At 57.4% G+C, this 27,948-nt stretch overlaps 1 protein-coding gene across 4 annotated transcripts; it reads left to right on the top strand.

Moving 5' to 3' along the window:
• The first annotated feature begins 89 nt into the window (after positions 1–89).
• On the top strand, positions 90–27,905 carry Duox1 (dual oxidase 1). Of its 4 annotated transcripts, XM_063248049.1 has the most exons (34): positions 90–199; positions 1,605–1,716; positions 3,322–3,405; positions 3,798–3,962; positions 4,554–4,741; positions 4,838–5,039; positions 5,136–5,302; positions 5,553–5,613; positions 5,719–5,815; positions 8,017–8,107; positions 8,902–9,004; positions 9,180–9,352; positions 10,151–10,326; positions 10,480–10,598; positions 11,084–11,221; positions 11,824–11,937; positions 12,308–12,507; positions 12,952–13,137; positions 14,615–14,840; positions 15,041–15,134; positions 15,259–15,434; positions 17,191–17,260; positions 17,592–17,717; positions 18,088–18,266; positions 18,750–18,980; positions 19,962–20,061; positions 20,318–20,367; positions 21,663–21,790; positions 24,814–24,967; positions 25,207–25,439; positions 25,597–25,755; positions 26,476–26,631; positions 26,726–26,854; positions 27,233–27,905. In XM_063248049.1, exons 2-34 carry the CDS (start codon positions 1,659–1,661, stop codon positions 27,353–27,355), a joined length of 4,656 nt encoding a protein of 1,551 aa, XP_063104119.1. In that variant the 5' UTR covers positions 90–199; positions 1,605–1,658; the 3' UTR covers positions 27,356–27,905. The 4 variants fall into 4 exon arrangements, 2 of the variants coding, with proteins under 2 accessions (XP_063104119.1, XP_063104121.1); XM_063248051.1 differs by lacking the exon at positions 25,597–25,755; XR_010047259.1 differs by lacking the exons at positions 20,318–20,367; positions 25,597–25,755; positions 26,726–26,854; positions 27,233–27,905 and having other exon boundaries at positions 26,476–26,621.
• The last annotated feature ends 43 nt before the right edge of the window (positions 27,906–27,948 follow it).

Raw genomic sequence — 27,948 nt, forward strand, 5'->3', positions numbered from 1 at the left:
GCCCCCTAGCCCCACCCCCAACCCTGCTGCCCCGGCCCCCCGCTCGCCGCCCCGCCCCGGCCCCGGCCCCGGCCCGGCCCTGGCCCCAAGCCCCGCCTGCCTAGCTCGGCGCTGGAGAGGCGGCCCGACGCGATCTGGAGTCGGAGCCTACTGGGAGCGGATCTGCAGCCTCGGAACAAAGGCGGCGGCAGCAACCCAGGTCAGATCCCCGAGGGGCCAGTGCAGGCGGGAAGGGAGCTCCTGAGTCAGGCGGCTAGGGAGTGAACCCCGCCGTGGCCAGGCTTCGAGGGAAGGGCTCCCGACCTGATAACCTAAGGCTGAAACGGAGCCTGCTGGCGCCTGAGCTCTGCCTCGCCAAGGCTTGGGGAGACTAGAGTGCCGGTCACGGTAATGAGGGAGACCTCGTCTCCTGGGTCTAGGAGGAGCTCCTTCTGGGGAGCACAGCACGCCAGGAAGGAACTCTGGCTCCTGGGGTCTAGGCTGTACCCTTCAGGCTCCCTGGAACAGGTTGGAATCTCTGTAGCTTTAGTTCATCGAAAGCTGACCTACCTCTGGGTCAGGGTGTAGGATCTTAAGCTGGGAAAGCGGCCACGCGGGGCAGAAGCGGAGAGGCCTGCGTGCCTGAGGCTTCCCGCCCCACCTGGGGCTGAGCCTTCCTTCCAACGCTTTGGGAGAGTTATGCCCCTGCGTTGCTTGGCAAATCAGTGCAAGGGCACCACCCACAAAGGGTAGCTATTAGCTGCCCACCCTCCTCTGCAGCACTCCTCAGTCTGCCATGAAGGCTTGCTCCATGCTCCTTGCCAAGGAACAGTACATTCGGGTTTGGGGCCCTGGATCCCGAGGGATGACAGTAGGGGAGGGGAAGGACCGCTGTGGCCACTTGAGCTCTGTGTGAATGGCCCAAGGCCAGCATCCCGGCAGCTGCACAGGCTGCACGGGGTACCACGCTGGCAGGACCTAGGCTTTTAAGACGTAGGTAAGGGAAGGTGAGAAGTAGAGAGGACTCCCCTTCCTGGGTCCAGAAGCCCCGAAGAGTGGAGTCGGGCTTTCTCTGGGCCACTTGCTGCTTCCGTTGGTTTTCCTGGGTTAGTTTGTGGAGTTGGGGAGCAGGGCACAAAGCCAGCCCTAAAACATAACCGTCTGGGCGGCAGTTCCTCCACCCCCGAGTCTGCCCGGAGGATGACTCCAGCCTCCTCTCTCTGTGTCACAATCTGCATGACACTTGTCTTTCCCTCTGAATTTAACCTCATTCTCACATGTGACTCTGGCAGACACGCTGGGAAGTAAACAGTTCGGGTCCCATCAGATACAGGGCTTTGCCCGAGGTCCCACGTGTACGGGTGGCGGTGCCAAAAGCAAGGCTTTCCACCCAATGGGAAACAGGCTTTTGTTGGCTTTGTTCACCCAGCTCTGGTGCCTCCCATACCCACTGGATGCCCATTAAGTGTCTGTTGAATGGATCTAGGGAAAGAGTAAATCTTTTGTTCTATTCTACTCACTCCAGCCTTGGCCCGCAGCAGCCTGGATTCGCAGAGACCTGCGGGGGCCTTGGTCTGATTCTCCCGAATGGCTGGTAGTCAGTATCTTGTCCTCTCTTTCTCCAGGTGCCCATTTCTGTGGGGGATTCTGACACCTGAGCCGTTAGTCATATTTGCATCATGGGCTTCCACCTGGCTGTGGCGTGGGCCCTCCTAGTTGGGCCATGGGCCCCTGTGGGTAAGTACAGGTTAGGGGAGAAGTGCGAATAGGACAGGAAACCCAGCACCCTCTGGGCTTCGCTGAGGACAACAGCTGTGTCACAGCCATCCCTGTGTCCTGGTCCCTGTACATGGTACTCATGTTGGACACATGGATGGATAACGGAATGAAAGTTATTGCCAAGTACACACAATTAGGGCATCCGGATGGAGAAATGACTATGACCCATTTCCCATGTCATTCTTTCCAGTTTGGCAGGGAGCTTTCTCTCGCCTCTGTCTTCTCTTCTCATAAAACTTTCCTGACCTGCCACAGGGAAAGGTTGATTAGAATCCCGAGTCAGACTCCCAACGCTGAAAGAGAATTACCAATGTTTTTATACAGCATGATCAAACCCACAGTTCAGGTGATCTGAGATTCCTCTTGTTATCTTCAGCGTTGGACAATCTCCCCCCTGCACTCGGAGGCTGCTCCCTGCAGCCTGGGCCTCTGAGGAGGGAAGTGGGCTTAAGGTACCACAAATTAGGTTAAACAGAGGAAGCCCTCACTCATTAGGGAGGAGAGATGCAAAAACAGGAAGCAGAGGAGCCCTGCGGAAGAATCCAGGCTGGCTGGGGGGACAGGACGGGAATGTGGTCCCTGAAGTTCTCCCTGGCCACACACTGTCATTCCTCCTGGCCCTCTCCTTTCCTAGGCTGTGGTTTCTTTTGCTCCCCAGCCCTGACATCCTTCCTCTAACCTGTCTTCTTGCTGTACACTGCCCCCAACAGTCCCCTCTGGTTCTGCCACCAGTTTGTCATAGTGATCACGTGTGTAGCTGTCCTAGTTCTGCCCTGAAACCTGGGTCTTTAGCCAGGTTCTTTATTCAAACATCAGGGCCTGGGTCCTTTGCCCTCCCCAAGCCCCTGGCAATATGTGTGTTTTTGTGTAGTTGTGTGTGTGGGCGTGGGTGGACCATCCTTTGTCTGAGGACAATCATAGCAATGGGTCTCCCTCTAAGAGTCCTTTTCCTTCCTCTACCTTCTGACCAGAAGAAGAAACTTCTAGTTTGGGGGAGAGGATTCGGGGCAGGTCAGCTGGTTGACTGCGCAGAAGGATCCCCACCCTTCCAGATTTCGGGCCTTTTCCTCTGTCCCCTTCCAAAGCTCTTCCCCCACCTCCGGTTGCTCTGACCCTAGTTCTCGCAGGGTACAATAGAATCAAGAGCAAAAATTACATGCGAAGCAGATGTCTCAAGGGGAGGAGGGCAAGGCGATCCACATGACTAGAGCAGTTGCCAGTCCAGCCCAGGAAACTGGGAAAAAAACCAGAGCAGCAGCACCGCACCCCTGCCTGGGGCAGCGGGAGAGGACCAGGCCCCAAATGGCACTGCCCTGCCCAGAATGACTTGTCCTGCTCAGGTATGGGTGTGGCAGGCTCTTGCGTGTGGCATCCTTGGACTGGGCATGGCTTTTGTGCTGCTGTGCTCCCCAGGATCTGGTGGTCACGTCCTCCTCCCTATAGGCACTGTGCTCCTCTTGAGGGCCATGTGTCACCAGGTGCCGCATCCTGCTGGGACTCTGCCCTGCCTTCCCCCCTGGGCTACCCAGCCCCTTGCACACGGACTTTCCTCTTCTCCTCCAGGAGCCCCGGGCCCCATCTCATGGGAGGTGCAGCGGTATGATGGGTGGTACAACAACCTCAGGGAGCACAGCTGGGGCAGCAAAGGTAGGTGACAGTTGACAGGACAGAGAACCAGGGTCGGGGTGGTACCTGCCCCTCCAGGGGGAGGGCTACTCACTCCCAGAGTTTTAGGATCATAGTGTAGAGGGAACTCTGGGAGTAAGGGAGGCAAGATTGCTGCTGAGCCAGGTGTGCTACCACAGGCCTATAATCCCAGCACTCTGGGAGGCTGAGGCAGGAGGACTGCAAATTCAAACCCAGCCTGTGCTATTTAGCAGTTTAGTGAGACTATCTCAAAGTAAAGAATAAAAAGGGATGAGGATGTAGAGCAGGTCCTGAAGGCCCTGGGTTCGATGGATCCCCAGTACTGCCTAGATAAATCCAGTTGCTCTCTGAGAATGCATCCCTAGTTCTGCCCCTTACTTCTCCCATGCCAGGCTCCCGTCTGCGGCGCCTAGTCCCAGCCAGCTATGCCGATGGTGTCTACCAGCCCCTGGGAGAACCCCACCTGCCCAATGCCCGGAAACTCAGCAACACCGCCCTGCGGGGCGTGGCAGGCCAGGCCTCCCTGCGGAACCGCACGGTGCTGGGCGTCTTCTTTGGTGAGGACCTCTGCTTTGTGCTGGGGCCTGCTAGGGTTCTGGGAGAGAGGCCTGGGGGAGGGGGTCAGTTGCACCCCTCCCTGTCCTAGGAGTGGTCAGAGAACAATGAGGGTCTGAGAGTGGGGGTGTGGCATGGGTTGGGCAGGGTGGGGGTGCAGGCGGAGGGAGGGTGGGGCAGAGGCAGGGCCTTGAAAGTTGTCAGGCAGGCTGTCTCCTGGAGCCCTCTTGGCCCAACGGGTGCTAGGACCAGCACAGGAAGGGCTGTGGCCCCAAGTGTTAAGGGGAGGTCATCCAGGTGGCCAGCAGGATGCTCTGTGACTTCCTCATCAGTGTCCGACACTCTTGAAGCCCGAGCTCCTAGCTGCGTGTTGGGACGGGTGTAGGGTACCCCTCACTTGGGCACCTCCTGGTTACCAAGGAGACCGGGATGACAACATTCAGACTGTGCGGGCACAGCACGCTGGCCAGGAGAGGCCTGGGCGGCGAAGCACGGGGCTCTGACTGGAGCTTGCCGGGGACAGAGGGGCGGGCTGGTCGCAGGGCAGGGCAGGGAGCCCCGGGGGACCTAGCGCGCACTCCACTCGTCCCCAGGCTACCATGTACTCTCGGACGTGGTGAGCATCGACACCCCCGGCTGCCCCGCCGAGTTCCTCAACATCCGCATCCCACCTGGAGACCCCGTGTTCGACCCCGACGGGCGCGGCGACGTCGTGCTGCCCTTCCAGAGGAGCCGCTGGGACCCCGAGACCGGACAGAGCCCCAGCAACCCCCGGGACCTGGTGAGGCCCGAGCGGCCGCGGGGGCCCAGGCTGGGCCAGGACGGGGCGGAGCCGGGGTTCCCGCCGGCCCTGACCCCCGCCCGCCTGCCTCCCCAGACCAACCAGGTGACTGGCTGGCTGGACGGCAGCGCCATCTACGGGTCCGCGCACTCACGGAGCGACGCGCTGCGCAGCTTCTCCGGGGGGCGCCTGGCGTCGGGGCGCGACCCCGCCTTCCCGCGCGGCTCCCAAGACGCCCAGTTCGTGTGGACGGCGCCGGACCCCGCCACGGGCCAGGGCGGGCCCCGGGGGCTGTACGGTACGCGGGTGCGGGCGAGAGTGGCGGGGCAGCGGAGGAGGGCGCCCCTGCCCCTCCCCCCAGCGCGCCGCTCACCGCGCCCCCCGCGTCCCGCAGCCTTCGGGGCCGAGCGCGGCAACCGCGACCCCTTGGTGCAGGCGCTGGGGCTGCTGTGGTTCCGCTTCCACAACTGGTGGGCAGACAGGCTGGCCCGGGAGCACCCGCGCTGGGGCGACGAGGAGCTGTTCCAGCACGCGCGCAAGAGGGTCGTGGCCACCTACCAGGTCCGCGCGGCCCACGGCCCCGGCCCCGTGTGTGTGTGTGTGTGTGTGTGTGTGTGTGTGTGTGTGTGTGTGTGTGTGAAGCCCCCGAAGGTGATTGGGAACCTAGAGCTGCTTAGGCAAGGATCACCCCTCCTCCACCCTCTGGTTTTGGGGTGCCCATTCCTTTGTGGGGTTCCTCTCTGGTGAGCGCCAGCTCCTCTTTGCCCAGCTGTCCCACGCCTTGCTTCTCTGTGCCCTCTGTGACCCGCAGAGCATCGCTATGTACGAGTGGCTGCCCAGCTTCCTGGGGAAGACACCCCCAGAGTATGAAGGTGAGGGGAGGGTGGGAGAAGAGAGGGTTTGCAGGAGGTTGGGGGTTATCTGTGGGCGTGGGGAGCTTAAAGTCTCAATGGTGTGCCCTCTTTCTCTGCCCCCAGGGTACCGCCCGTTTCTGGACCCCAGTGTCTCCCCAGAGTTCGTGGTGGCCTCAGAGCAGTTCTTCTCCACCATGGTGCCCCCTGGAGTGTACATGAGGTACACAGGGGCTCAAGTGTGTGTTTTGGGGGGCAATGGTCGCAGTGGAGGAAAATCTGGGTGCAGCAGCCCCCAGCCTATTATAATCCAAATAATTGTATTTTGTAATCTTTTTTCTTGTCTCCAAGAGAAGACAAGAAATTTTATATTTGTAAATGGAGAAATTTTATATTTGTAAATATAAGAGAATATTGGGGCTGGGGATTTAGCTCAGCGGCATAAGCACCTGCCTTGCAAGCAGGTAGTCGTGAGTTCAATCCCGGGTACCGATAAAAAGGAAAAAGACCAAAAAAAAAAAAAAAATAAGAGAATGTTATTGGAATCCAAGAGGATATTATTGGAATCCTGGCAGTAAATTCTAATCTACCACCTCCAGAGCAACCCATGGCGAGAATAAAAACCTTAAAACATATTTATAGTGATGGGCAGCCAAGGGGTTCCAAGTCTGGCCCAAGTGTGGATTCAGAGAACAAAGGCCTTGATCCAAAGCCTCACCAGAATTATAATCTGGTGAAGAACACAGCATTTGAATGATTTAGGAGGCTGGCCTTGCTTCAGTGTCTGAAGTGTAAACTTGTGTGGCCTTTTATCTTGAGGCTTGGATCCAGTTGACATTCCTGGAGCTATGTGGCTCTGCCATTTGGCTGTGCTCAGCCATTTATAGGGCACATAATGTGAGGAAACAGAAAACTGTCATCTGTACACATCAGTATCTCAGCTAACATTGCTTAGAGCCAATTGAAGGAAGAAGGAAATAGCATAGACAGCTCTGTACACATCAGTACTTGGGGACAGGGTTTATTTTAACTAATGCTGAAACAATTGTTCTGCATTCAAAGGGAGCCGCCCAAGAAGTCTCCTGCACAGCCAGGGCTGCCAGTCTGAGCACTCCCATTCCTGTGAAACAGTGAATGCAGATGGGAGGGGAAAGCTTGTCCTAAAAAAAGGGTCACTGTGGTCTGTAAACACTTTTCATCCGTTCTTCTGCAATGGGTATATTTGTTCTCCGGTAAAGAGCAGAGTTGTTGAAACTTAGGTCATGGAGACTTCATGAAGACCCCAGCCTGAACTTCAGGGGCATTTTTTAGCTATAAGCACAAGGCCTGGGATTTACAAATTTTGGGGAAGGAGTTTTAAAAATGTGTGCAGTCTGAAGAAAAATATTGGCCCCAAAATAATACAAAAGGAACTTTAAAATAAAGACATTTTTGAGTATTGAATATTTGAGTAAAAACCATGGATGAAACATTGGCTTCTTGAATTTTGTTTTTGCAGTTGCAGTATAATTTAAAGCAATTCATAGATTAGATTTGCTCACTCTATAACAATCTCTGGGTTTGTTTGGTGGTGGCCGAGAAATCATATGCTACTGAGTTACCCAAGAGGAGTATTTTCTAAAGAAAAATTTGTAAATCGTTTAAAAATGTGTCTACATAGCTGGGTACAGCGGTTTGTACCATAGTCCGAGCTACTCAGGAGGCAGCGATGAGAGGGAGGTTCAGGCTGGGAATTTAAGGCAAGCCTGGGTGATCACATGAGACCTTGTCTCATAATAATAATAATAATGATAATAGTATCATTTATTGAGTGCATTAGTCCCGGCTATTCTGGAGGCTGAGACAAGAGGACCATTTACTTGGGCCTACGAGTTCGAGACCAGCTTGGGCAAAACAGTGAGATGTTATTATCACACACAAAGGGGCAGGACGACTCCATGTTAACACACTTCATAGCTTCATAGGTCCATAGATTCAGTCAATGTCAGAGTGAAGGTGTATTTTATGTTATGTTATTTTATTTTTTGGTACTGGGGGTTGAACTCACAGTCTCATGCCTGACAGGCAGGTGCTGTGCCGCTGAGCTATGCCTGGCCCACAAGATGTATTTTTAAAAACTGTTTCTGTACTGTAAATGAACAGCCTTTTTTTGGGTCACTGATCCTTGAATAATAAAGAGAGGACAGTAAGGAGCAAGAAGATGAGGGAGAAAGAGACCAAAGGCTCTAGGACTGCGTTTTTAGATGTTTGATCTAGGGTGGGAAGGGATCTTCCAAAAGCCAGCTGGCTGGGGACCTGCTGGTCAGCTCGCCTGACCACACCACTGTGTAGACTGAGCAGCCGGGCTTCTGGTTGCTGGTGTCTGACACTCAGACCAAGGACCGGGTGGCTTTGGTTACCTCTCCTCTACTCCTTGCATTTCAGGAACAGCAGCTGCCACTTCCGAGAGGTTGTCAATCGGAATTCAAGTTTCTCCAGAGCTCTGCGTATGTGCAACAGTTACTGGAGCCGAGAGGTCAGGGCTGGGGGCACACTTGTGTGAGTGTGGGAGGTCTGGTGTGTGTGTGTCTGAGAGCAGGTGGAGAGCTGGATAGTAGGCTGAGGCAGCAGCTGGGATGGGCTGGGGTGAAGGAGGCAGCCCCAGGAACACGGTCAAGAGTGAACCTTGCCAGGCATGGTGGCAAATGCCTGAGATCCCTTGGGCGGCTGAGTCAGGAGGATCACTGCAAGTTCAAGGCCAGACTGGACTATACAGTGAATCCATCCAAGCCAGGCCAGTATATGTGCAGAGCACTGATTGTGAGTTTAAAGTGAAGTCAGATACTTCGTGGATGTTTGGAAAGGAAGGAGAAAGGCTGAGCACCAAGGAGACAAGAGCAAGGTACAAACTCAGTCATGGAGCTCACTGACCTTGTCACCCCAAGTGTGAACCGCAGCCTTGGCCATGCTAGGCACTGTGGAGCTGTACCCCCAGGCCCGTTTTATTAAGAGGAGGAGACTGGTTCTGAGGGGTCCTGTGGCCTGCCTAAGGCCCCCGCAGCTAGTTGGTAGCACGTCTACTGATGTGGATGCTCTGGTGCCTTTGCCAATCAAGCAAGGCCCCAAAGGGGAAAGGAAGGTTTTGGGGACCCGAGTGCTGGGAGAGCTCTGTCACCAGGCACAGACCTGGGATGGGAGCAGTACTCATCTGAGGGGAGAATCCACCTGTTGGGAGCAAAGGCCCAAGGAGGAGCCAACAGACTGAGTGGTGGAGGAGCCTGACCGCCTCAGCTCCATTAACCCCGTCTCTGCCACTTCCCACTCCCAAAGAACCCGAATCTCCAGAGCGCTGAGGACTTCGATGAGCTGCTGCTGGGCATGGCCTCCCAGCTGGCTGAGAAAGAGGACCACGTGGTGGTAGAAGACATGAGAGGTGAGCCAGGCTCTCCCCTCAGGCTGTGGGCCTCTGGCCCCTGAGGGCTGGGCAGGGAGGGTGCCCTGGGCTGGGAGCCTGGCGCCACCACCACCACCACCACCACGGCTTTCTCTGTGTAGCTTGGATGTTCCAGGCTGGGTTCCCCACTCGCCCTCTGGTCTCTTATTGCTAGATTTCTGGCCTGGGTCGCTGAAGTTTTCCCGCATGGACCATCTGGCTGGCTGTCTGCAGCGAGGCCGGGATCTGGGGCTGCCCTCTTACACCAGGGCCAGGGCTGCTCTGGGGCTGCCCCCCATCACCCACTGGGAGGACATCAACCCCACCCTGTCTCGGAGCCACGGCACAGTGAGGAGGGCTCAGGACTGGAGGGAGGGCAGGGGACCCCAGCACACTGTGGTATGTAGAAGATGGGCAGTGACACATAGGGCTCAGGTGAGGACCCTCCCAGTCTCACACTCAGGATGGAGGTGACCAGGCCAACAGCCTTTGGCTTCAGACTCTGCGTTCTCAGATCCAGCCACTATTTATTGAGCACCTACTGTGTGCCAACTCCTGACTAAACGGGGAGGGAGTCCCTGCACCTGCCACTTTGCTTGCCAGCCAGCAGGCTGCCTTTGGCCTCCACCACCATGGCCAACTTGTTTATTTTGGTGGTTTTTAAGACAAGGTTTTGCTACATAGCCCAGGCTGACCTTGAACTGACTATGTGGCTCCAGGCTGGTATTGAATTAACTGTGTTCCTCCTGCCTTAGCTTTCTGGAATGCTGGGATTACAGGCATGTGGCACCACATTGGGCTGGTATTTGATTTTTGAAAACATTTTTAGCTCTAAACAGAAATCATTTACAACACATGATCTACTGTGTAACTCTGATTTTGCCCTTTCGACTGTCATGTTTTTTCTAAGTGCAAACTGTAGCAGGCTGGCAGTCTGCGGCAGTGGAGTTAGGAGAAGGTTTCCATAAAGAGTTAGCTTTGTGGGGCGCTCAAGGCGGTGCCTGGGGCACCAAAGCACTCTGCTCTAGGGAGCTGCTCTTCCGGTCACTTCCTGTTAATGTCCTGGGGCTGATCCCAAGGCCTGCTGCTTTGCCCGAGGCTGGGTGCTGGGCCCTCTCTTTCACATGTGTGTCTTCCTGGTCCCAGGTGCTGGAGGCCACAGCGGCCCTGTACCACCAGGACCTCTCTCGCCTGGAGCTGCTCCCAGGGGGGCTCCTGGAGAGCCACGGGGACCCGGGACCCCTGTTCAGTGCCATCGTCCTCGATCAGTTTGTGCGGCTTCGGGATGGCGACCGCTACTGGTTTGAGAACACCAGGAATGGGTAAGGCTGGCCGGGGGGGGCCCCCCACCGTTAGATTTAGATACCCCTCCCAGGCCTTGATGCCAGGCCTCCCTACTCCTTCGGTCTTGTTTCTCTTCCTCTCTGGGCTTGGCCACCTTCATCTCTCTCCCAGCCCCATCTTCCCATCCTCAGGCTGTTCTCGGAGGAAGAGATCGCAGAGATCAGGAACACGTCCTTCAGGGAGGTCCTGGTGGCTGTCACCGGTGTGGACATCAGTGGCCTGCAGCCCAATGTGTTCTTCTGGGTTGCAGGTGAGTGACCTGGAGTGGCTAGAGGGCGCTGGATCCGGCTTTGAGCCCAGTGACCTGTGGTTCTCTCCTTAGGATCTGGGGTGCAGGCCGGGGGGGCTACCATGGGCAGCTGTATGGGTCCGATCTGGGCTCCTGGAGACCAGCAGACGGGCCTTGCATTCGGCTGGGATGTGGTGGGGGCCTGGAATAGCGTGAGGAGGGCCAGGTGCAGGGGGATACCCTGGCCTGCCACCTGGTCAAGGGCAGTGCTATGTGTGCACGTGTGTGTGTGTGTGTGTGTGTGTGTGTGTGTGTATGAGGAGCCAGAGGCTACGCTCCTTTTCTCACCCCTCTGTTATCCGGGAGGCAAATGCCAGTCTTGCTACACAGTGCCAAGGGTTACAGCCCTTGTCCCCTACTCCCTGGAGCACTCACCCCCTTCCTGCCACCCTTCCCTGCTTCCTCTGTGGCCCAGCGCCCAGGGTCTGCCTTCCTCTACCTCCCAGGGGACCCCTGTCCACAGCCAGGCCAGCTGAGCACTGAGGGCCTGCCAGCCTGCGTGCCTCTTGTCATCCGGGACTATTTCAAGGACAGTGGCTTTGGCTTTGGGCTCATCATTGGGATCCTGTGCTGCTTCCCCCTAGGTGAGAAGACTGGGGTTGAGGTGCAGGCTAGGGAGGAGGGCCTTCTAGTCCGCAAGCCATGCCAGGTGCTGTCCCTTTGGGCAGGACCTGTTAGGGGATGGAGCATGAGTAGAGTGTGAGCCAAATAGAGTCAGCTCCCTGATCTGCCTCCCCATTCTCTGTGGAGCCCTGAGGGCCCAGCCAAGCCTGGTCCGGAGCCTGGGGAGTCCAAAGTCCACAGCCGTGTGCAAGATCCTGGGCCAGGGGCCCTGTCAGGGGTTGTTGCAGGCCCAGGCAGACCAAGTTGCTGGTAGCGGTTTGGGACTTCAGTCTTCTGTAGGGCCGAGTCAGGGTCAACCAGCAGCCCCACAGGCTGAGCCTAGGACGTGTAGCTTGAGGGCTCTGGACCCTGTCTCTGTCTGGGAAGGGGCAGGACTCAGTGACACTGGCCAGATGGACAGGTGTCTGGATGCCACCAAGACCCACAAGGGACGCAGAGTGGTTCCTCCTGTAGGTCCTTTCAAGCAGAAGTGACTGAGCATAGACTTAGGAGTTGGGGTGGGAGCCAGGCCGTCCCCCCAGTCCTCATGTCCCCAAGTGTCCTTCTGCTTCTGCTCTTCCAGTGAGCCTGCTCAGTGCCTGGATTGTGGCCCGACTCCGGATGAGGAATTTCAAGAGGCTCCAGAGCCAGAACCGCCAAAGTATCATGTCAGAGAAGCTGGTGGAGGGCGTGGAAGGTAGACCTGGGGCCCGAGGACCAGGAACTGGGACAAGGCTCCCTTTCTAGGGCTGGCGGCAGGCAGGGTAGCGGGAAGCCACAGTGACCTGAGGTAGAAGCTGGACCATGGCAGATTCTAAAAATCTCTCTACTTTATGTTTTTCTTCTTGATATGTAGGAATAATTGTAAATCTCCTAGGTTTGTGCAGAGAATCACACTGAGTGTCACTCAGGATGTGGCTGTCCCCATTCCCTTGGGGGCTGAAGCAAAGCAGGACTTTCAGGGATCAGATGGCCCTCTTCAGTGCCCAGGGAGGGGGCAAGAAGCTGGGGGCCCCTGGTGCTGACCTCAGCTGTGGGTGCCTCTGACCCTGCTGTGTCACCCGCAGCTCTGGAGTGGCAGGGCCACAAGGAGCCCAACCGGCCGGTGCGGGTGCACCTGCAGCCTGGCCAGGTCCGAGTGGTGGATGGCAGGCTCACCACACTCCGCACTGTGCAGCTGCGGCCCCCACAACAGATCCACCTCGTCCTGTCCAGCAACCGTGGCCGTCGTACTTTGCTGCTCAAGGTCCCCAAGGAGTACGACCTGGTACGGGCTGGGGGAGGGAGGCAGGGTACCACCTACCTGTCGTACTTGGTGGGATCTAGACACCATTGTCCTGCCCAGGGCGATTTCCTTTCCCCACTCCCACAGGCAGGGTCAGCTCCCTGCTTGTCCTCCAAGGTCTTGGCTGGGGGTGTCTTGCAGAGGCCACGCCTTCTTCCCTACCCCTTTATTTCAGGACCTAGTGAATTCTGGGGGTACTGAAGGGAAGCCACACTGGGATGCTGACTGTAGACTCCACCTGCCCGGCTCATGGTCTCCTCCATCCTTGGCCTCTCTGCCTTCCCAATTGGAGAAGAGCAGGGGCTCTGTGCTCTCATCCCCAAGGGCTGGGTCCGCATGTCAGCCTGCCCACTGCTGCTTTCTCCTGCAGGGTCTCCCCTGACCCCCTCCACAGGTGGGCGCTGCACTCACCCTGCTGCCCCGTAGGTGCTGCTGTTCACCACGGAGGAGGAGCGGCAGGCACTGGTGGGAAACCTGCGGGCTGCCCTGAAGGAGAGCGGGCTGACCTTCCAGGAGTGGGAGCTCCGGGAACAGGAGCTGCTGAGGGCTGCAGTGACACGGGAGCAGAGGAGCCAGCTCCTGGGGACCTTCTTCAGGCATCTCTTCTCCCAGGTGTGTAGCGGACTCCCATCTGTGTATGACTGCACCTGTGGGGTGTTCTGACCTGCAGGAAGCCATGGCGAGTCCCGGGAAGCTGGAAGTCCTGGGTTCCTGGCTAACCTTTCTAAAACTTAGCATAAGTTGATGTGTCCCCCACCACCGTGAGAGTCCTGTCCCTAGCTAGGGAGGAAAATTCACAGGGTGCAAAACAAAAACACAAAATGCAGAGGAGGGGGAGCAGCGTGGTAGGGTGCAGTGCAGCCTGGTTCCCTGCTGTCGGCCCACCGGGAAGAGGGGACCTGAACAGAAAAGAGGACAGTGACAGTGACTGGTGAGGGCAGGAAAGCAGTTCCCGAGTGGCCTTGTCTGGGTGGTGGGGAAAGGGCTGTGTGAAGGTAGAGGAAGGTTGTGGAGGGGAGATCGGGAAAGTCAGGGCTCCACAGGAAGGAGGAGCAAGGAGTGAGCAGAGCTGCTCTCTGGATGGATGAAAAGTAAATATTTGAGCAGGAGCTGAGAGGGCCAGTGTGGGAGAGGATTCGTGTGGATTCAAGCTACTGTTTTACGGAGCCTTTAGTCGTTTGGATTTACCCTCTAGCAAGCTGAGGGCTGAGGGCGCAAAGGGCCCAGGAGCTTTGGACCAGATCCCAGGGCAGATGGGGCTTCTCTGGGAAGCCCCTGCTCGGGGATGATGACGTGGGTGCCTGCGATCTCTGGGGGCTGCTGCGGTCTCCCAGCTTTCAAAACATTTCCTGCACAACCTGTTGTTCTCACAATAACCCTAGGAGATAAGTAGGGCGGGTGAGGAAGTGAAGCCCCAGGCCATGCAGTAAGCAGGTGGCAGAGCTGGGATGTGAACCCAGGTCTCAGCCCCGGGCTCTTTCCACTAAGGCACCTTATCTGAAGCTGGTTCAGAATCAACAGATAGGCTTGGAGTGAGGCCTGCAGTTGTCAGGCAGGAAAGGCAGGTACCGAGGCCTGTGGCCTTATCTGCCATTAGGGCACAGCTCCCAGACAGTCCAGGATGACAGCTGTCTTCCTGAGCCAGAGGAAGCCTTGCTTTTGATAAAATTCTGTTAGATCTGAGTTGGAGGAAGCCTCACAGGGGATCAGCTGACTCTGAGCTCCCAGTTTTTCTCAGGAACCCCAAGGCAAGACCGCAACCCAGAAGGGAGGCAGTCAACAAACAAGGCCGCCTCTTGGGCTGCCTCAGTGTTCCGTTTCTACTCTACTGTGTGTGTCTGAGCACAGGATGGCAAGGGTGCTCCACGATTTCCAAACTGTCTGGTGTTCAAGTGAAGACAAATCTGGGACCCGTTAGTTCCACTTCCAGACCCCCTCCTTGACCCAGCCCAGGACTCCATACCATACATATGGTCCCTGGGACCATGCAGGGGCCGCTAGGCAAAGCTTCACAGTGTGACTTTGCTGGTCTCTTGGGCGAGGAAGCCTTGACCCTTCTCCCCCTCCCTCTGCTGCTGCCCGAGTGCAGGTGCTGGACATCAACCAGGCGGATGCGGGGACCCTGCCCCTGGACTCCTCCCAGAAGGTGCGGGAGGCCCTGACGTGCGAGCTGAGCAGGGCTGAGTTTGCAGAGTCCCTGGGCCTGAAACCGCAGGACATGTTTGTGGAGTCCATGTTCTCACTGGCTGACAAGGACGGCAATGGCTACCTGTCCTTCCGGGAGTTCCTGGACATCCTGGTGGTTTTCATGAAAGGTGGGGGGGAGATGGGGACCCGAGGTGGAGGCTGGCTGACCTGTTGGAAGTAGGGAGCATGGGGGCCAGGTCTCCAGCCATGGCTGATGCCTGGGGGACCCAGGTAGGGGTAGAAGCAGAGTGTCCTCTGCTGCAAGGGTTATTGTACCCGTGGTTTGGGCAGATGGGCTGCAGTGCTCCTTGTGGCCCCCCTGCCCCAGGAACCCCTGAGGAGAAGTCTCGCCTCATGTTCCGTATGTACGACTTTGACGGGAACGGCCTCATCTCCAAGGACGAGTTCATCAGGATGTTGAGGTGGGTCCCCTAGGACAGCCAGGAGACAAGGGGACAGAAGAGGGACAGCAGAAGGCTAGAGGGGAAGTGGGAGCCTTCTGCTTATCCTGGAGACCTGATGGGCTGATCTGGGGCCTACCTCCAGGTCCTTCATCGAGATCTCCAACAACTGCCTGTCCAAGGCCCAGCTGGCCGAGGTGGTGGAGTCCATGTTCCGTGAGGCGGGCTTCCAGGACAAGGAGGAGCTGACCTGGGAGGATTTCCACTTCCTGCTGCGGGACCACGACAGCGAGCTGCGCTTCACACAGCTCTGTGTCAGAGGTGGGGCCACGTGGGGGACCTCTCTGTCCTCCTACCAACATAATCGTTCAGTGTCTGTCTGTCTTGTCCATGATAGGAGCCCAGGATGGTGACAAGGCCTCGTGGGGTCAGGGTGGGCGGGAGATGGGGGTACAGTTCTGTTTCCCTGGCTTCCTGCCCATGCCCTGCAGGTGAGGTGTCCAGGCCAGGGGGAAAGTGTTTCCTTGTGATGACCCTACCTGAGCTGGCCCCAGTCCTCTTGGCTGGCTGGCTGGTTCTGGCCCGGGAGGTGTCTCCCCAGGCTCAGTGCTGGTCTCCCACACTTGCATTGCACCTGTGTGACTCAAGTGGGTGGAGTCTGCAGGGGGGGGAGGTAGGTAGCGGTTGAAGAGCTCTCTGCAGCCTGCCGTGCGCTGTCACAGTGTCTTCTCAGCCTGAGAGTCTCACTGGGCATGTTGAGACTGAACCCAGCTGCTCCCAGAATTATGAGAAGGCAGCTGTGACAGCAGCAAGTTTGACAAGACGGGGATGCATCTCTGGCCAGGGCTGCCTTGACCCTGGGTGTGGGGGCATTGGCAGAGGAGCCCCAGAACCCTGATTCTGTGGCTTCACCTTTTACCCAGGCAGCCTGGTCAGTGGACAGGAGCAAGGGAGAGGCTGGAAGGGAGCCAGGCACAGAACCCAGGGCCACCCAGCCTGGCAGGAATGGGAGTTAAATAGTATTGTGCATTGACTTGCTTAAATTTGAGTCATTGCCTTGCTGGGTTATTTCTTCCTGCTTTTACTTTAAAAGACTTTGAACTACAGAGAAAGAGCAAGATTTGTGCAAACAGCCCTTCCCTTCTACCTCCATCGGCCACCAGTTACTATTTTATGACCCTAGCTGTTTGCCCAAGCATTTGAGAAGGCAGACATCTATCTACTTTAAACATTTATCTGTTTATTTAAACACTTTGGCCTGAGTTAGAGACCAGGATTATCTTGGGGTGTCTTTGTTACTTTCTCATCACTGGAACACAATACCTGACACTAAAGGAGGAGCCGTTTATTTTGGCTCATGATTGTAGAGGGTTAGTTCATAGCCCAGTGGCTCCATGGCAGGGTGGCAAGCAGAAGGATGATTGTTTGTGGCATGGTGGACAAGATGCAGAGAGGTCAGAGAGGATCTAGGGAGGGAGATGACCCTTCCAGGTCAAGCCCCCAGTGATCCACCTCTTCCAACCAGACCCCATCTCCTCAAAGCAAGTGAACTATCAGTGGCCATAGCCCAGTTACCTACCAAAAGCCCTCCCTATGAGCACTTGAGGCTTTGGGGACATTTTAGATCTAAACCATAACACCTTTCCTAAGGACCTGGCTTGGCAGTTCAGTCTTGACCTATACCCAGTGCCCAGCCTAGACAGGAAGAGTAGATAGCCCCTGGCAGGGGAGCTTCCCCCAGTATTTTGTTATGAACAGTTTTAGAGGCAAGTAGAACTTTAGTGATCTCCCCTGTACCTACCACCTCGCTCTACATTGAACTCTTGGGAGGTTTCAAACTGGAAGGTCTTAAACAGAGTTCTAGTGGCCTAGGGGTTTTGCAGGCAGGTTGCGTACATTTCCTGAACTCTACTTCCATCCTTGATGCTGGTCCCGAGACCCACTTCCAGGGCAGCCTGCTTGCCCAGTTTTGTTTTGGACCTTCTCTTTACCCTCCCACTGTCTGGCCTGGTCCAGCTGCCACATGGGAGGGACAAGGACTCTCCTGAACCAGGCCTGCCTGGGCTCTGCATTTTAGGGGTTGAAGTGCCGGAAGTCATCAAGGACCTCTGCCGGAGAGCCTCCTACATCAGCCAGGACAAGATCTGGTGAGGCCCTGCTGGGAATGAGAAGCATGGCTGGGACCAGCACCCCCCCCCCCCCAGAGAAGGCCACCCAGCACTCTAGGCAGACACTGCCCCGGCACCCTGGCTGGATTCATCTTGGTGGACCTCAGCACTCACTTCTGCCTGGCCCAGATGTCCCTGTGTGGACACAGGCATAGGTTTGGGCCTGTGTGGGGACTCCAGAATCTTTCCTTTTGGGGCCCCTGTGCGAATCTTGCTGTCCTCCCCACCCAGACCCTTGATCTTTCCTTTACAAAGTAAGTGTGACAGGACCAGCGGCTGAGGGGGCCCGGGCCCTCTTTCTCCTTCCTAGCCCCTCTCCCAGAGTGAGTGCCCGCTGTTCCCCCAACATCATGGAGCCGGAGCTGACCCCGCAGAGGCTGCAGTGCCCCTCAGACACGGATCCTCCCCAGGAGATTCGAAGGCGGTTCGGCAAGAAGTATGCCTGAGTCGCCGCCCCTGCAGCCATCCATCAGTCAGCATTCCATCAAGCGGGCGTGCACTGCTCAGACCCTGCCCACATGGGTGGCCCCTTGAGGAAGGTAGCAGGGACTGCAGGAGCTCAAGGAGGCTCTTGCCTCTGCCTGGGAGTCAGAGAACCCGGGGCTCGGGGAGAACCTGCCAGGGTGCTGGCGGAGATGGGAAGTGCAGACAGGAAAGGGGCCTCTTGGGGCCGAATGACCCTGAGCAGCTGTAGCGCCCGGAGGGGGAGGGGGTTTGATCTGGTGCCCTGCCCCGACAAGCCTCGCCCCCCTCCAAGTCGGGACCCTCAGGAAGTCCCCAGCCAGGCTAAGGCTGCCATCCCGCAGGGTCACGTCCTTCCAGCCGCTGCTGTTTACCGAGGCACACCGTGAGAAGTTCCAGCGCAGTCGCCGCCACCAGACGGTGCAGCAGTTCAAGCGCTTCGTGGAGAACTACCGTCGCCACATCGGCTGCGTGGCCGTATTCTACGCCATCGCCGCCGCGCTGTTCCTGGAGCGCGCCCACCGTGAGTGTGGCTGCGCACGCCAGCTGGGGCGGGGCTTGCAAGGAGAGGGGCGGGGAAGGGGTGGGGCATGAGGTGAATGACAGCGGTGGGGCGGGGCCTAAGTAACGCGAAGGACCGCCCTGGGGCGGGGCCTTCAGTGAATGACAGACGCAGGAGTGATGGGCAGGCTCTGGGACAGGGCCTGCAATGAGTGACAGCCGTAGACAGGGTCTTCGAAGAATGACAGCCCTCGGGTGGGGCCTGCAGTAACTGTTGACCTGGGGGCGGGGCCTAGTTTGACAGAGGCTCTTGGGGTGGGGCCTGAGGTGACTGACAGGCGAAGGGCCGGGCCTGCTATGGGTGAAGGCCACCTAGGGAATAGCACCTATTGGAGTCAGAGTACAGGGTGGCCTATGGTGGATGCCAGCCAGCCAGGACCTGAGGACGTAGGAGCAGGACTGTCCCTAATCATTGATCTTCCACCTGCATTCCCCTTGTCCGCAGACTACGCCTTTGCCGCCCACCACAAAGGCATCACGGACACCACCCGCGTGGGCATCATCCTGTCACGGGGCACCGCGGCCAGCATCTCCTTCATGTTCTCCTACATCCTGCTCACCATGTGCCGCAATCTCATCACCTTCCTGCGGGAGACCTTCCTCAACCACTACATCCCCTTTGACGCCGCTGTGGACTTCCACCGGCTCATCGCGGGCACAGCCATGGTGCTCACAGGCAGGGTGGCCCCTCCAGGCCCCTCCCTCTCTCCTCCCTTCCCATGCGTGTAAATCGTCCTGGTGTTCTATTCTAGAGGACACAGATGGTCCTAGCTGTGGTATGGTGGCAGCAGGTGATTAGAAGAGAAGGCACATGTTTAAATTCTAAAACCTGTTACCCGAAAAGGCACATTGTTCTGAATCCCCCTCAAAATCCTGCCTTGCTTGGAATGCACTTAAGCCATGACCCTAGCTATGCTCGTCCTCATCCTCTGCTTTAGTTATGCCGTGGTGACTGCCTTGATTCAAAATGTTCGTCTCTCAAGGTCATTGCGACTTTGGGGAGGAGCTGGAAGTCCCGCTTGGTACCAGACCTGGTGAATGAAGGGGATGAGGACACAGCATTGTGTTTTCACTAGCCCTGCCTTTCCAGCAGATGGTGCTTGGCAGCACATTCACTGGGTTTTTGATCACTCAAAGGGATCAAAACAAAGACAATCATGAAAGGGGATTTCCAGAATCACTTTAGAAAGTACTGATGGAGGACCGGGACAAGTGTGTTCAAAGCCTGGAGAGGATCCTGAGGGGGATTCGGGGCAGTGTCTCTTATTGCGGTATTTTTTGGTCTGTGTGCTCATCAGATCTCTTTGCCCCACGTCATAAACGCAGAGCCCTTGCTGCCTCGGCTGTGGGTGTCTCACCAGACTCCTGCTGACAAACACTCACCCCTGGATGCAAAAACATATCTCTCCCAGTTTCTGCGTTTAAAAACATGAAAATCAAAGGAAGGTGCTTCTAGTGGTTTAGCTTGAGAATTATGTGAGCGTGTTCATGGGTGATTTGGGGGAGGACCAGCAGGTTTTTAGTTGTTCAGTCCACAGGGTTCCTTTTCCAGCCCCCTCCCTCCCCAGCTCTGTTTGGTGAGGATCCTCCCCTGGGAAAGGTGATGAGCACCCTACGGAATACCCTGGGATCACCATGCCTGTCTGGTCCCCCTTAGTCTTACACAGTGCCGGCCATGTGGTGAATGTGTACCTATTCTCCATCAGCCCGCTCAGCGTGCTGTCCTGCCTCTTCCCTGGCCTCTTCCAGGACAACGGGTGAGTGTATGTGTATGTGTGTGTGTGTGTGTGTGTGTGTGTGTGTGTGTGTGTGCGTGTGTGTGCACACAAGCGCACGCACTCACACACACGGGCTCCTAGCAGATGGGAAGACATATCCTCTTTCCAAATCTGGGGCAGCCCAAATTTTAACCCCAAGTCAGAAGCAGCAGAGACTGGTGGTTGGTCAGGGTACCTCTCTGAGGGTCCCCAGAGAGCATCTCTCAGGATCCCCGCTTGCTGTCCCTCCCTACAGGTCAGAGCTTCCCCAGAAGTATTACTGGTGGTTTTTCCAGACAGTACCAGGTGAGAGCCCCTCCACTCCGAGTTCCCAGGCCTCCAGGCTCTGGTCTGTTGGCCGCAGCAGAGCCCCCAACTAGCTCAGCCCCGCCCCCTGGCCTGAGGGAGCCAGGCCTCATCCCCCTGGCCTGGGGCACTCATCCAGGGCAGTAAGAGACTCTGGTGACTCTGCATTCCAGTCCTCTATTTGGGACTAGCTCCTCCCCACATTGGACTAACTAATCCACCCTACGACCCCTACCTGTACTGTAGCCTTGAGGAATGCTGCACCCCATTTGTGTGAGGCGGTCAGGCTATTTGTGAGGCCAGACAGGAGCCCCTCTCTTATAGAATGTCTTGGCAAAGGCTGATTAGGGGCGTATGCCTAGCTCTCTGTAATCCCCCACTTTGGAGCTATTAGCTGTGAACCTATTTATATTTCCAGCCCATTCCCTTCCTATACTTGCTGTATTCGCAGCATGGATTCTTTTAAATTCTTTCTGAATCCTAAAACGTTCAGCTTTGAACTTCGGAGGCTGCTTGGGAATTCCTGCTCTCTGGGATTGAGGGGATAAAGCTGGGTTCACACTCCCCTTCCCACTATGACTTTACAGGCTCTGCTGAGATCCCTTCTTAACCTTTGCTCTTCCATTCTGCAGGGCTCTAATCCTCTTAATTTCTGCCTGTCTCCTCTTTGATTATCCAAAAAGGACCCTCTTCTGTGACACCGCCCCCCCCATCAGTGCCTGGCTGGGATCCTTGATAAAAGAAAGGGACCCAGGGCTGAGAATGAGCAGGGACTATGTGGTTCCCCCCAGCTTACTAATGGTGCCAATGCTCAAGCTGTGTCCATTGGCCACCTCGTGGATGGTGCAGGGGCCAAGACCAAGCCTTGTCCCACTAGGCCAGGGCCAGGGTAGTTGGGTGTGGTGGCACACACCTGTGATCCCAGCTACTGGGAAGACGGTGCAGGCGGATGCAAGTTCAAGGCCATCCCGGCAACTTAGTGAGACTCTGTCTCAGTATTTAAAAAGCAAGAAAGAAAGTGAAAGAGAAAAAAATGAGGAAAGAAGGGAGAAAGAGGGAGGCAGGCAGGCTGAGGATGCAGCTCAGTTCGAGGTCCTTGCTTCATGATGTTGTGGGGCAAAAATAGCCCCAGGGGCAAGGTTCAGGGCGGTGAGTGGTGGACCTGAAAGGTTCTTCAGGTCAGTGCTGTCCGGAGGAGGACAGAGAGGGTGCTGGAGAGGAGGGAGAGGGGACCCCCCCTCCTCCGCCTGCCATCCCTGGTTGATGAGAACAGCCCTGTCCTGTTCCCTTTGCAGGCTTCACTGGGGTCGTGCTGCTCCTGGTCCTGGCCATCATGTATGCCTTCGCCTCTCGACACTTCCGCCGCCACAGCTTCCGGGGCTTCTGGCTGACACACCACCTCTACGTTGTGCTCTATGTCCTGGTGAGGACTTGGGGCTGCAGGCTGGGCCAGCGCCAGGTTGCACAGTGACCCTCTTCCCCACCCCCAGTACTTCAAGGGTCTCCTCCCCTCCCTCGTGAGAGATGGAGGCTGCAGGTTGGCTCCCGTAACCAAGCCCGGGGTGGGGGGGCAGGCTGAGCCCACTGGACCCCCTTGTCGCTTGTTGTCTCTCTGCCTCTGCCTCTGGGGTCAGGTGTTAGCCGCTGGGCTCATTGCCTCACCTAAAGGAGCATCACGGGTTTTTTTTGTTTGTTTGTTTTTTAATTTTTAATTTTTTATCAGTACCAGGGATTGAACTCATGACTGCCTGTTTATGTCTCTGAGCTAAATCCCCAGCCCCTGAGCATCATGGTTTTTTAAGTGGGTTCTGCTGTTTTTGACTCTGGTATTTTGGGGTACATTAAGCAAACCCCACCCAGCCAAATGCTACCTCTGAAATTAATGAACTGTCTCAGAACATCTTCAGCTGGATTGCTAAAATGGACTTTCTTTTTTTGTTTTTTTGGTGAGTTTCGCTATGTAGTTCAGGCTGGTCTTGAACATGTGGTGTTTCCCCTGCCTCAGCCTCTTAAGTGCTGAGACTACAGGTTTGTGACACCACGCTCAGCACAAATTGCACTTTGAGGTCTGCAGTGTCTCCCTTCTTTTTAATCTGGGTCCCATGCTTGCTTTCTTTTCTTCTCATCTTCCCTTCATCCTGCCCGAGTTTGTCATCAGCAGTGTCACCTGGTTAGTCCCAAACTGGCTCTGCCTGGAGCCCTGTGCTGTGGCTCTTCCTGGCTGCCTTCCCCAGGGACCCAGGCAGTTTCCCAGAGAGCACCCTGAAGGCTGGTAGAGAAGACAACCCAAGCCCCAGGGTCCCGCATCTCCACACCAGATGCCAGGTGACTGGCTGCCAGCATCAGAACCCATCTGAGCACCCTCTGTTCTCAGGCCAAGCTGCACATGGGGGTCTTTGTTCTGAAACAAAGAGTGGCACATGGTCGCCTGTCTGGCTGCCTCCTCCCAGCTCCGTCCTCTCTGACAGCTGGGGGCAGGGTTGTTCCCAAATCCCTGCGCTCCCTGCTCACCCTTGCACTTGAGCCACCATGGTGGCTTAAGATTTTCCTAGAACTGATGATGTCTGTTTCCTAAGAAATTGCTCCCTTCTTTGGAAACCAAAGCTAATTCATTTGTCCTGCCAAATAATGGGTGGAGGCCTGGCGCCCTGGGCCACAGCGGCTTCATGGGCCATCACTAGTGATCAAGCAGCATCTTTGGAGTCAGGGAGACTCAGCCAGCAGCCAGCCCATTCGCCCAGGATCAGGACCCCTTGCTGGCTGTTTCTGGGTTCAGAGGACCCATCCCGTGGCAGGGCCAAAGCACCCTCCTCCTTCCATCCTCCTGGGCATGCTTGATCTGCAGCAGAGAAGGAAGTGATAGGAAAGGAGCCAGGACAGAGCAGATGCTGGGGCTGGACGCCAGCCTGCTGATTCGGGCTGAAGGGCAGGGTTGGCGCTTCAGAGGCAGCTGTCTGCTCCGCTGCCCAGGCTGCCAGCCAGCCGGCAGTCTGCAGCAGCTTTGCGGTCGAAAGCACAGCAGCAGAAAATGGGATATATAAGCAGAGTGTGAGGTCATCCAGTCTTTGTGCTTGCAGGGGTAGAGGCTTCAGAAGGGCAAGGCAGCACGGGCAGGGAGGATACTGGCTTGGCACCAGGTTTAAGCCTGTGCTGTGTGGGGGTTGCGGAGGGTCTCACCTGCCAGCCCTGGGTGAGGCAGTGGAGGTGGAGACTCAAGCCCTGCCCTTAGGAACTTGGGGAAGTAATAAAAACAAACACAAGTGCAGGCCTCCCTGCTGAGCCCAGCGTTCCCACTGTGAGAGCAGAGAGGAAAGTTTCCTTTGGGCTGAACTGGCCAGGGGGGACTGGGAAAGTCAACTCCTTGGTGATAGGGCTGAGTGGTCCCTGGAGAGCCATGCAAGGTGCAGGACGGGCCTGAACCCAGGATTGGGTGGGGACACCTGGGATTCTTATGGGTGAGGAGAAGTGGGCTGGCCATGGGTGGCACAGGACAAAGGGGTGGTGGGACATGCTGCGAGCAGTGGCTATACTGTAGGGTGGGGCGCAGAAGGAAGGGGCTGCACCCAGGGTTGGGTGGCAGGAGTGGCGCCGGACAGGAGCTACAGAGTGGGCAGGAGTGGCTGAGCAGCAGAGCCTCTGAGGCAGGGGTGGTGGTAGTGGTGGTGGCAGGGACCTGGGGCTGCGTCACTAGTGTCCACAGGCTGCCAAGAGCAGGAACAGACATGGTCAGGAGGGATGTTGTGGGCAAGAGCTCAGGACCCAGGCTCAGGAGCAGTAAGCAGGAGGCCTGGGACAAGCTGTGTCTGCCACTGTCAGGCAGAGGGTCAGTGCAGGACAGTGCCTGCCACTATCTCATGGCTTCTCCTTAGGTGTTCTTAGCTCCCAAAGAGAGGGACAGACTGGGGATTCCTCTCTCATAGGTTCCTAGTGTTGGTTCTGAGGGCATGTCTCCAGCCCAGCGGGGACACCACAGCACGCATGGCTGTCCCCGGGGAGTCAGAGAGGATGGAGGGACACTGAGGAAGTGTTACGTCTGCTGTGACCTGCAGAGGGGGCAGAGGCAGCTACGAAGGACCAGGGGAAGGACAGCCCGGGCAGGGGGAGCAGCAGGTGCCAGAGGAGTGGGCAGCGGACCTAAAAAGATGTGTGCGCGCCACCTCCCCACTGTGGACACAGACACAGACATGGACGTAGACACGTATTGCTAAAGGCAGAAGTGGGGGGCCGTGGAAGAGCAGTCAGGGTGGAAGCCTGCAGGGTTCGGTGTAGGTGGCGGTGGGGATGGGGAGCAGGCCCATTTCCTCAGATTCCCACCGATTTCCATTCTCACGGGATGCTGGGGGTGGAGTGGGGAGCTCAGAGGCCTGAGTGCATCCTGCTCCCTGCCCCGCCCCCACCGCCCCACCTGCCTGTCCCTGGGCCTGAGCGGTGCTCTCTGGTCCCCAGCTCATCATCCACGGCAGCTTTGCTCTGATCCAGCTGCCGCGCTTCCACCTTTTCTTCCTGGTCCCTGCACTCATCTATGTGGGGGACAAGCTGGTGAGCCTGAGCCGGAAGAAGGTGGAGATCGGCGTGGTGAAGGCCGAGCTGCTGCCTTCAGGTATCAGCTTGGAGGCTGTCCACCTGTACCACATCTTCCGGCCTGGCCCTGCAGAGGGGTCTGTCCGGGCCTGGCTGAGCAGCCTGGTGGGAAGTGCTCTTTCCCGAGGTGGTACCCCTGCCCTACTGCCCTGGCCCTGCATGGGTGATGGGAGGCCCTCCCTGTCGTATCCCAGAGGTGGAGCTAGGGCTTGATGTGGGGACTCTGGAGCCCACACCCCACCTGCCATCCCTGCCCAGGAGTGACCCACCTGCGCTTCCAGCGGCCCCAGGGCTTCGAGTACAAGTCAGGGCAGTGGGTGCGGATCGCCTGCCTGGCTCTGGGGACCAATGAGTACCACCCCTTCACACTGACCTCTGCACCCCATGAGGACACACTCAGCCTGCACATCCGGGCAGCAGGGCCCTGGACCACCCGTCTCCGGGAGATCTACTCACCCCCGACTGGTGACAGCACTGCCAAGTACCCAAAGGTACTCGGTAGTCTGAGACGCCCTTGGTCGATCCTCACAATACCATGTCCCTGCCAGCCTCCCCTCACCCGCATCCCTGCCTTTCGCTGCTGGCCAGTCCTGGCGTCAGAGCTTTGGTAGTGGCCGAGCTGAACCCCAGCTCTTTCCCTCCCTGTAGCTCTACCTCGACGGTCCCTTTGGAGAGGGGCACCAGGAATGGCATAAGTTTGAGGTGTCGGTGCTGGTGGGAGGAGGCATTGGGGTCACCCCCTTTGCTTCCATCCTCAAAGACCTGGTCTTCAAGTCATCCGTTAGCTGCCAAGTATTCTGTAAGAAAGTGAGTGTCCACTCCTGCTAAGCCCGTACCCCAGCCCTCCTGGGCCCTGCTTGGACCTGTTGCTGTTCTCGGTCCCTGGGTTGGGCAGGGGCCAGATGGCCTGACACTGGTAATGTCACAATAACCCCAGACAGAGCTGGCTTGCTGATGTGTGCAGGCTCCTGCCCTTGGTCACGGGGGATCATGTGGGGTTGCCTATGAGAGGCTCTGGGACACTGAGGGCCAGGAGCCGGCAGGGCACGGCTCAGGTGGGGCTGGGTGAAACCCCGCTCAGCTTTGGGAGGGACAGGAGGTGGCAAGGCAGGCTGGCCTCTCTGCTGGCTTGGGCCCCTTCCCTCCAGCTGGGCCAGTGGCAGGCCCCTGCTTGTTGTGGGGCCAGCAGATGAGTCAGGGAAGCCAGAACAAGCAGGCAGAGTCCCGGCCCGTGTGTCATCAGCACTCAGGCGGTGACAGTGCCTTCTCCTCCCGTGCCTGTGACTGGAGCGCAGCCTCCACCGAGCAGGGCCCATAGGAAGGTGTGCGGGACAGGCTGGCCCCAGGCTGCTGCCCCGACCGACCCTCACTGCCCTACTCCACCTCTCCGACCCCACACCTGGATTGGGATGCATGTGCGCATGCCACGTCCCAGGCTGTTGTGGCAGAGGCCGGAGAGCTTGGTCTGGGAAAGCACCAGGATGCGGGATGCAGGGAGCCTGAGCTGAGCTGCCCCTTGCCCCCCAGATCTACTTCATCTGGGTGACGCGAACCCAGCGGCAGTTCGAGTGGCTGGCTGACATCATCCGCGAAGTGGAAGAGAACGACCGCCAGGACCTGGTCTCCGTGCACATCTACATCACCCAGCTGGCCGAGAAGTTCGACCTAAGGACCACCATGCTGGTAGGCTGGGGGGCGAGGGAGGGGGCGCAGGCCAGGTTGGCGGGGCTGAGAGTCGGCCCCAAGGCCTGGCTGTGACCCCCGCGTGTCCCCCCAGTACATCTGTGAGCGGCACTTCCAGAAGGTGCTGAACCGGAGTCTGTTCACGGGCCTGCGCTCTGTCACCCACTTTGGCCGGCCGCCGTTCGAGGCTTTCTTCAACTCCCTGCAGGAGGTGCACCCCCAGGTCGCTGCACCCCTGCCAGGCTGTTACACCTTTCCTCTCTGGGGTCCCAAACCTGCATCTGCCAGGGAGGGAAGTGGCTGCTGCTGGGAACCCGGGCCCCAGGACATGGGGGCGGGGCGCAGTGGGTGGAAAACGGGGATGGGGTTCACACAGAGCTCCTCAGCTACTCTGCGCCGTCAAAGAGACAGAGCTAAATAATCCAGCTGCTCCGCGCCATAGACTCAGCCACATCGCCATTAATACTGAGTGAGCCCACCCCACGTACCCAGCAAGCCTTCCTTGGGGACACTGGGGTTTCCCAATGGTGTCTGCGTGATCAGGGAGCGGGCCCTGCCGCTGGACGACACCGGAGACCAAACAACTTATTCCTTGCTACAGGTCCGGAAGATCGGGGTGTTCAGCTGCGGACCCCCGGGCATGACCAAGAATGTGGAGAAGGCCTGTCAGCTCATCAACCGGCAGGACCGCACCCACTTCTCCCACCATTATGAGAACTTCTAGGACCCTCCCCAGGGGCTCAGCCTGGTGCCCACAGCCACCCCGTACAGCCTGTCTCTGCCTTTCACCGCCCAGCGCCCAGCGCTCAGCGCGGCCCAGGCGGCTATGCTCAGTGGTCCTGTGTGGCTCTGGGGGCCCCCGGATGTGCCCCAGCCTGCAGAAATGGAGGAAATGTCCAAGAACCCAGGACAAGCAAGCTGCAGATTTGGGACACAGTGAAGCCTTTTCTCCCTGGGTACGAACAAAAACAAAAGGCAACAAGTGTGTGCATGCCAGTGTGCACACATGCCTGTGTGTAGGTGACTGAGGCTGCAGACCAAGTGAGGCCGCAGACCAAGTGAGGCCGCAGGTGCTGGCATCTTGCAGCCCCCATTTGGAAAGGTCCCCACTTTCAGAAGGGCTGGCAGTTTACAGGAAGCCCTCTGAGGCCTAAGCCAACGTGCCCCTTCCTCCTGGGACAACCCTGCGCTCCGAGGTCAGACCTCCGCCCACACCTAGCTGTGCAGCGCCCAGCACCCTCTGCTCTGGCTCCTTAATAAATAAATCAGCTTGCCGCTTCAGGTTTCCTTATCCGGGCCAGGGCAGGGTGAGGAGAA

The sequence above is a fragment of the Cavia porcellus genome, unplaced genomic scaffold (genome assembly GCF_034190915.1).
Source record: "Cavia porcellus strain 051 isolate PalLab524CR breed Dunkin Hartley unplaced genomic scaffold, mCavPor4.1 scaffold_1, whole genome shotgun sequence".
In the NCBI taxonomy this organism is placed as follows: domain Eukaryota; kingdom Metazoa; phylum Chordata; class Mammalia; order Rodentia; family Caviidae; genus Cavia; species Cavia porcellus.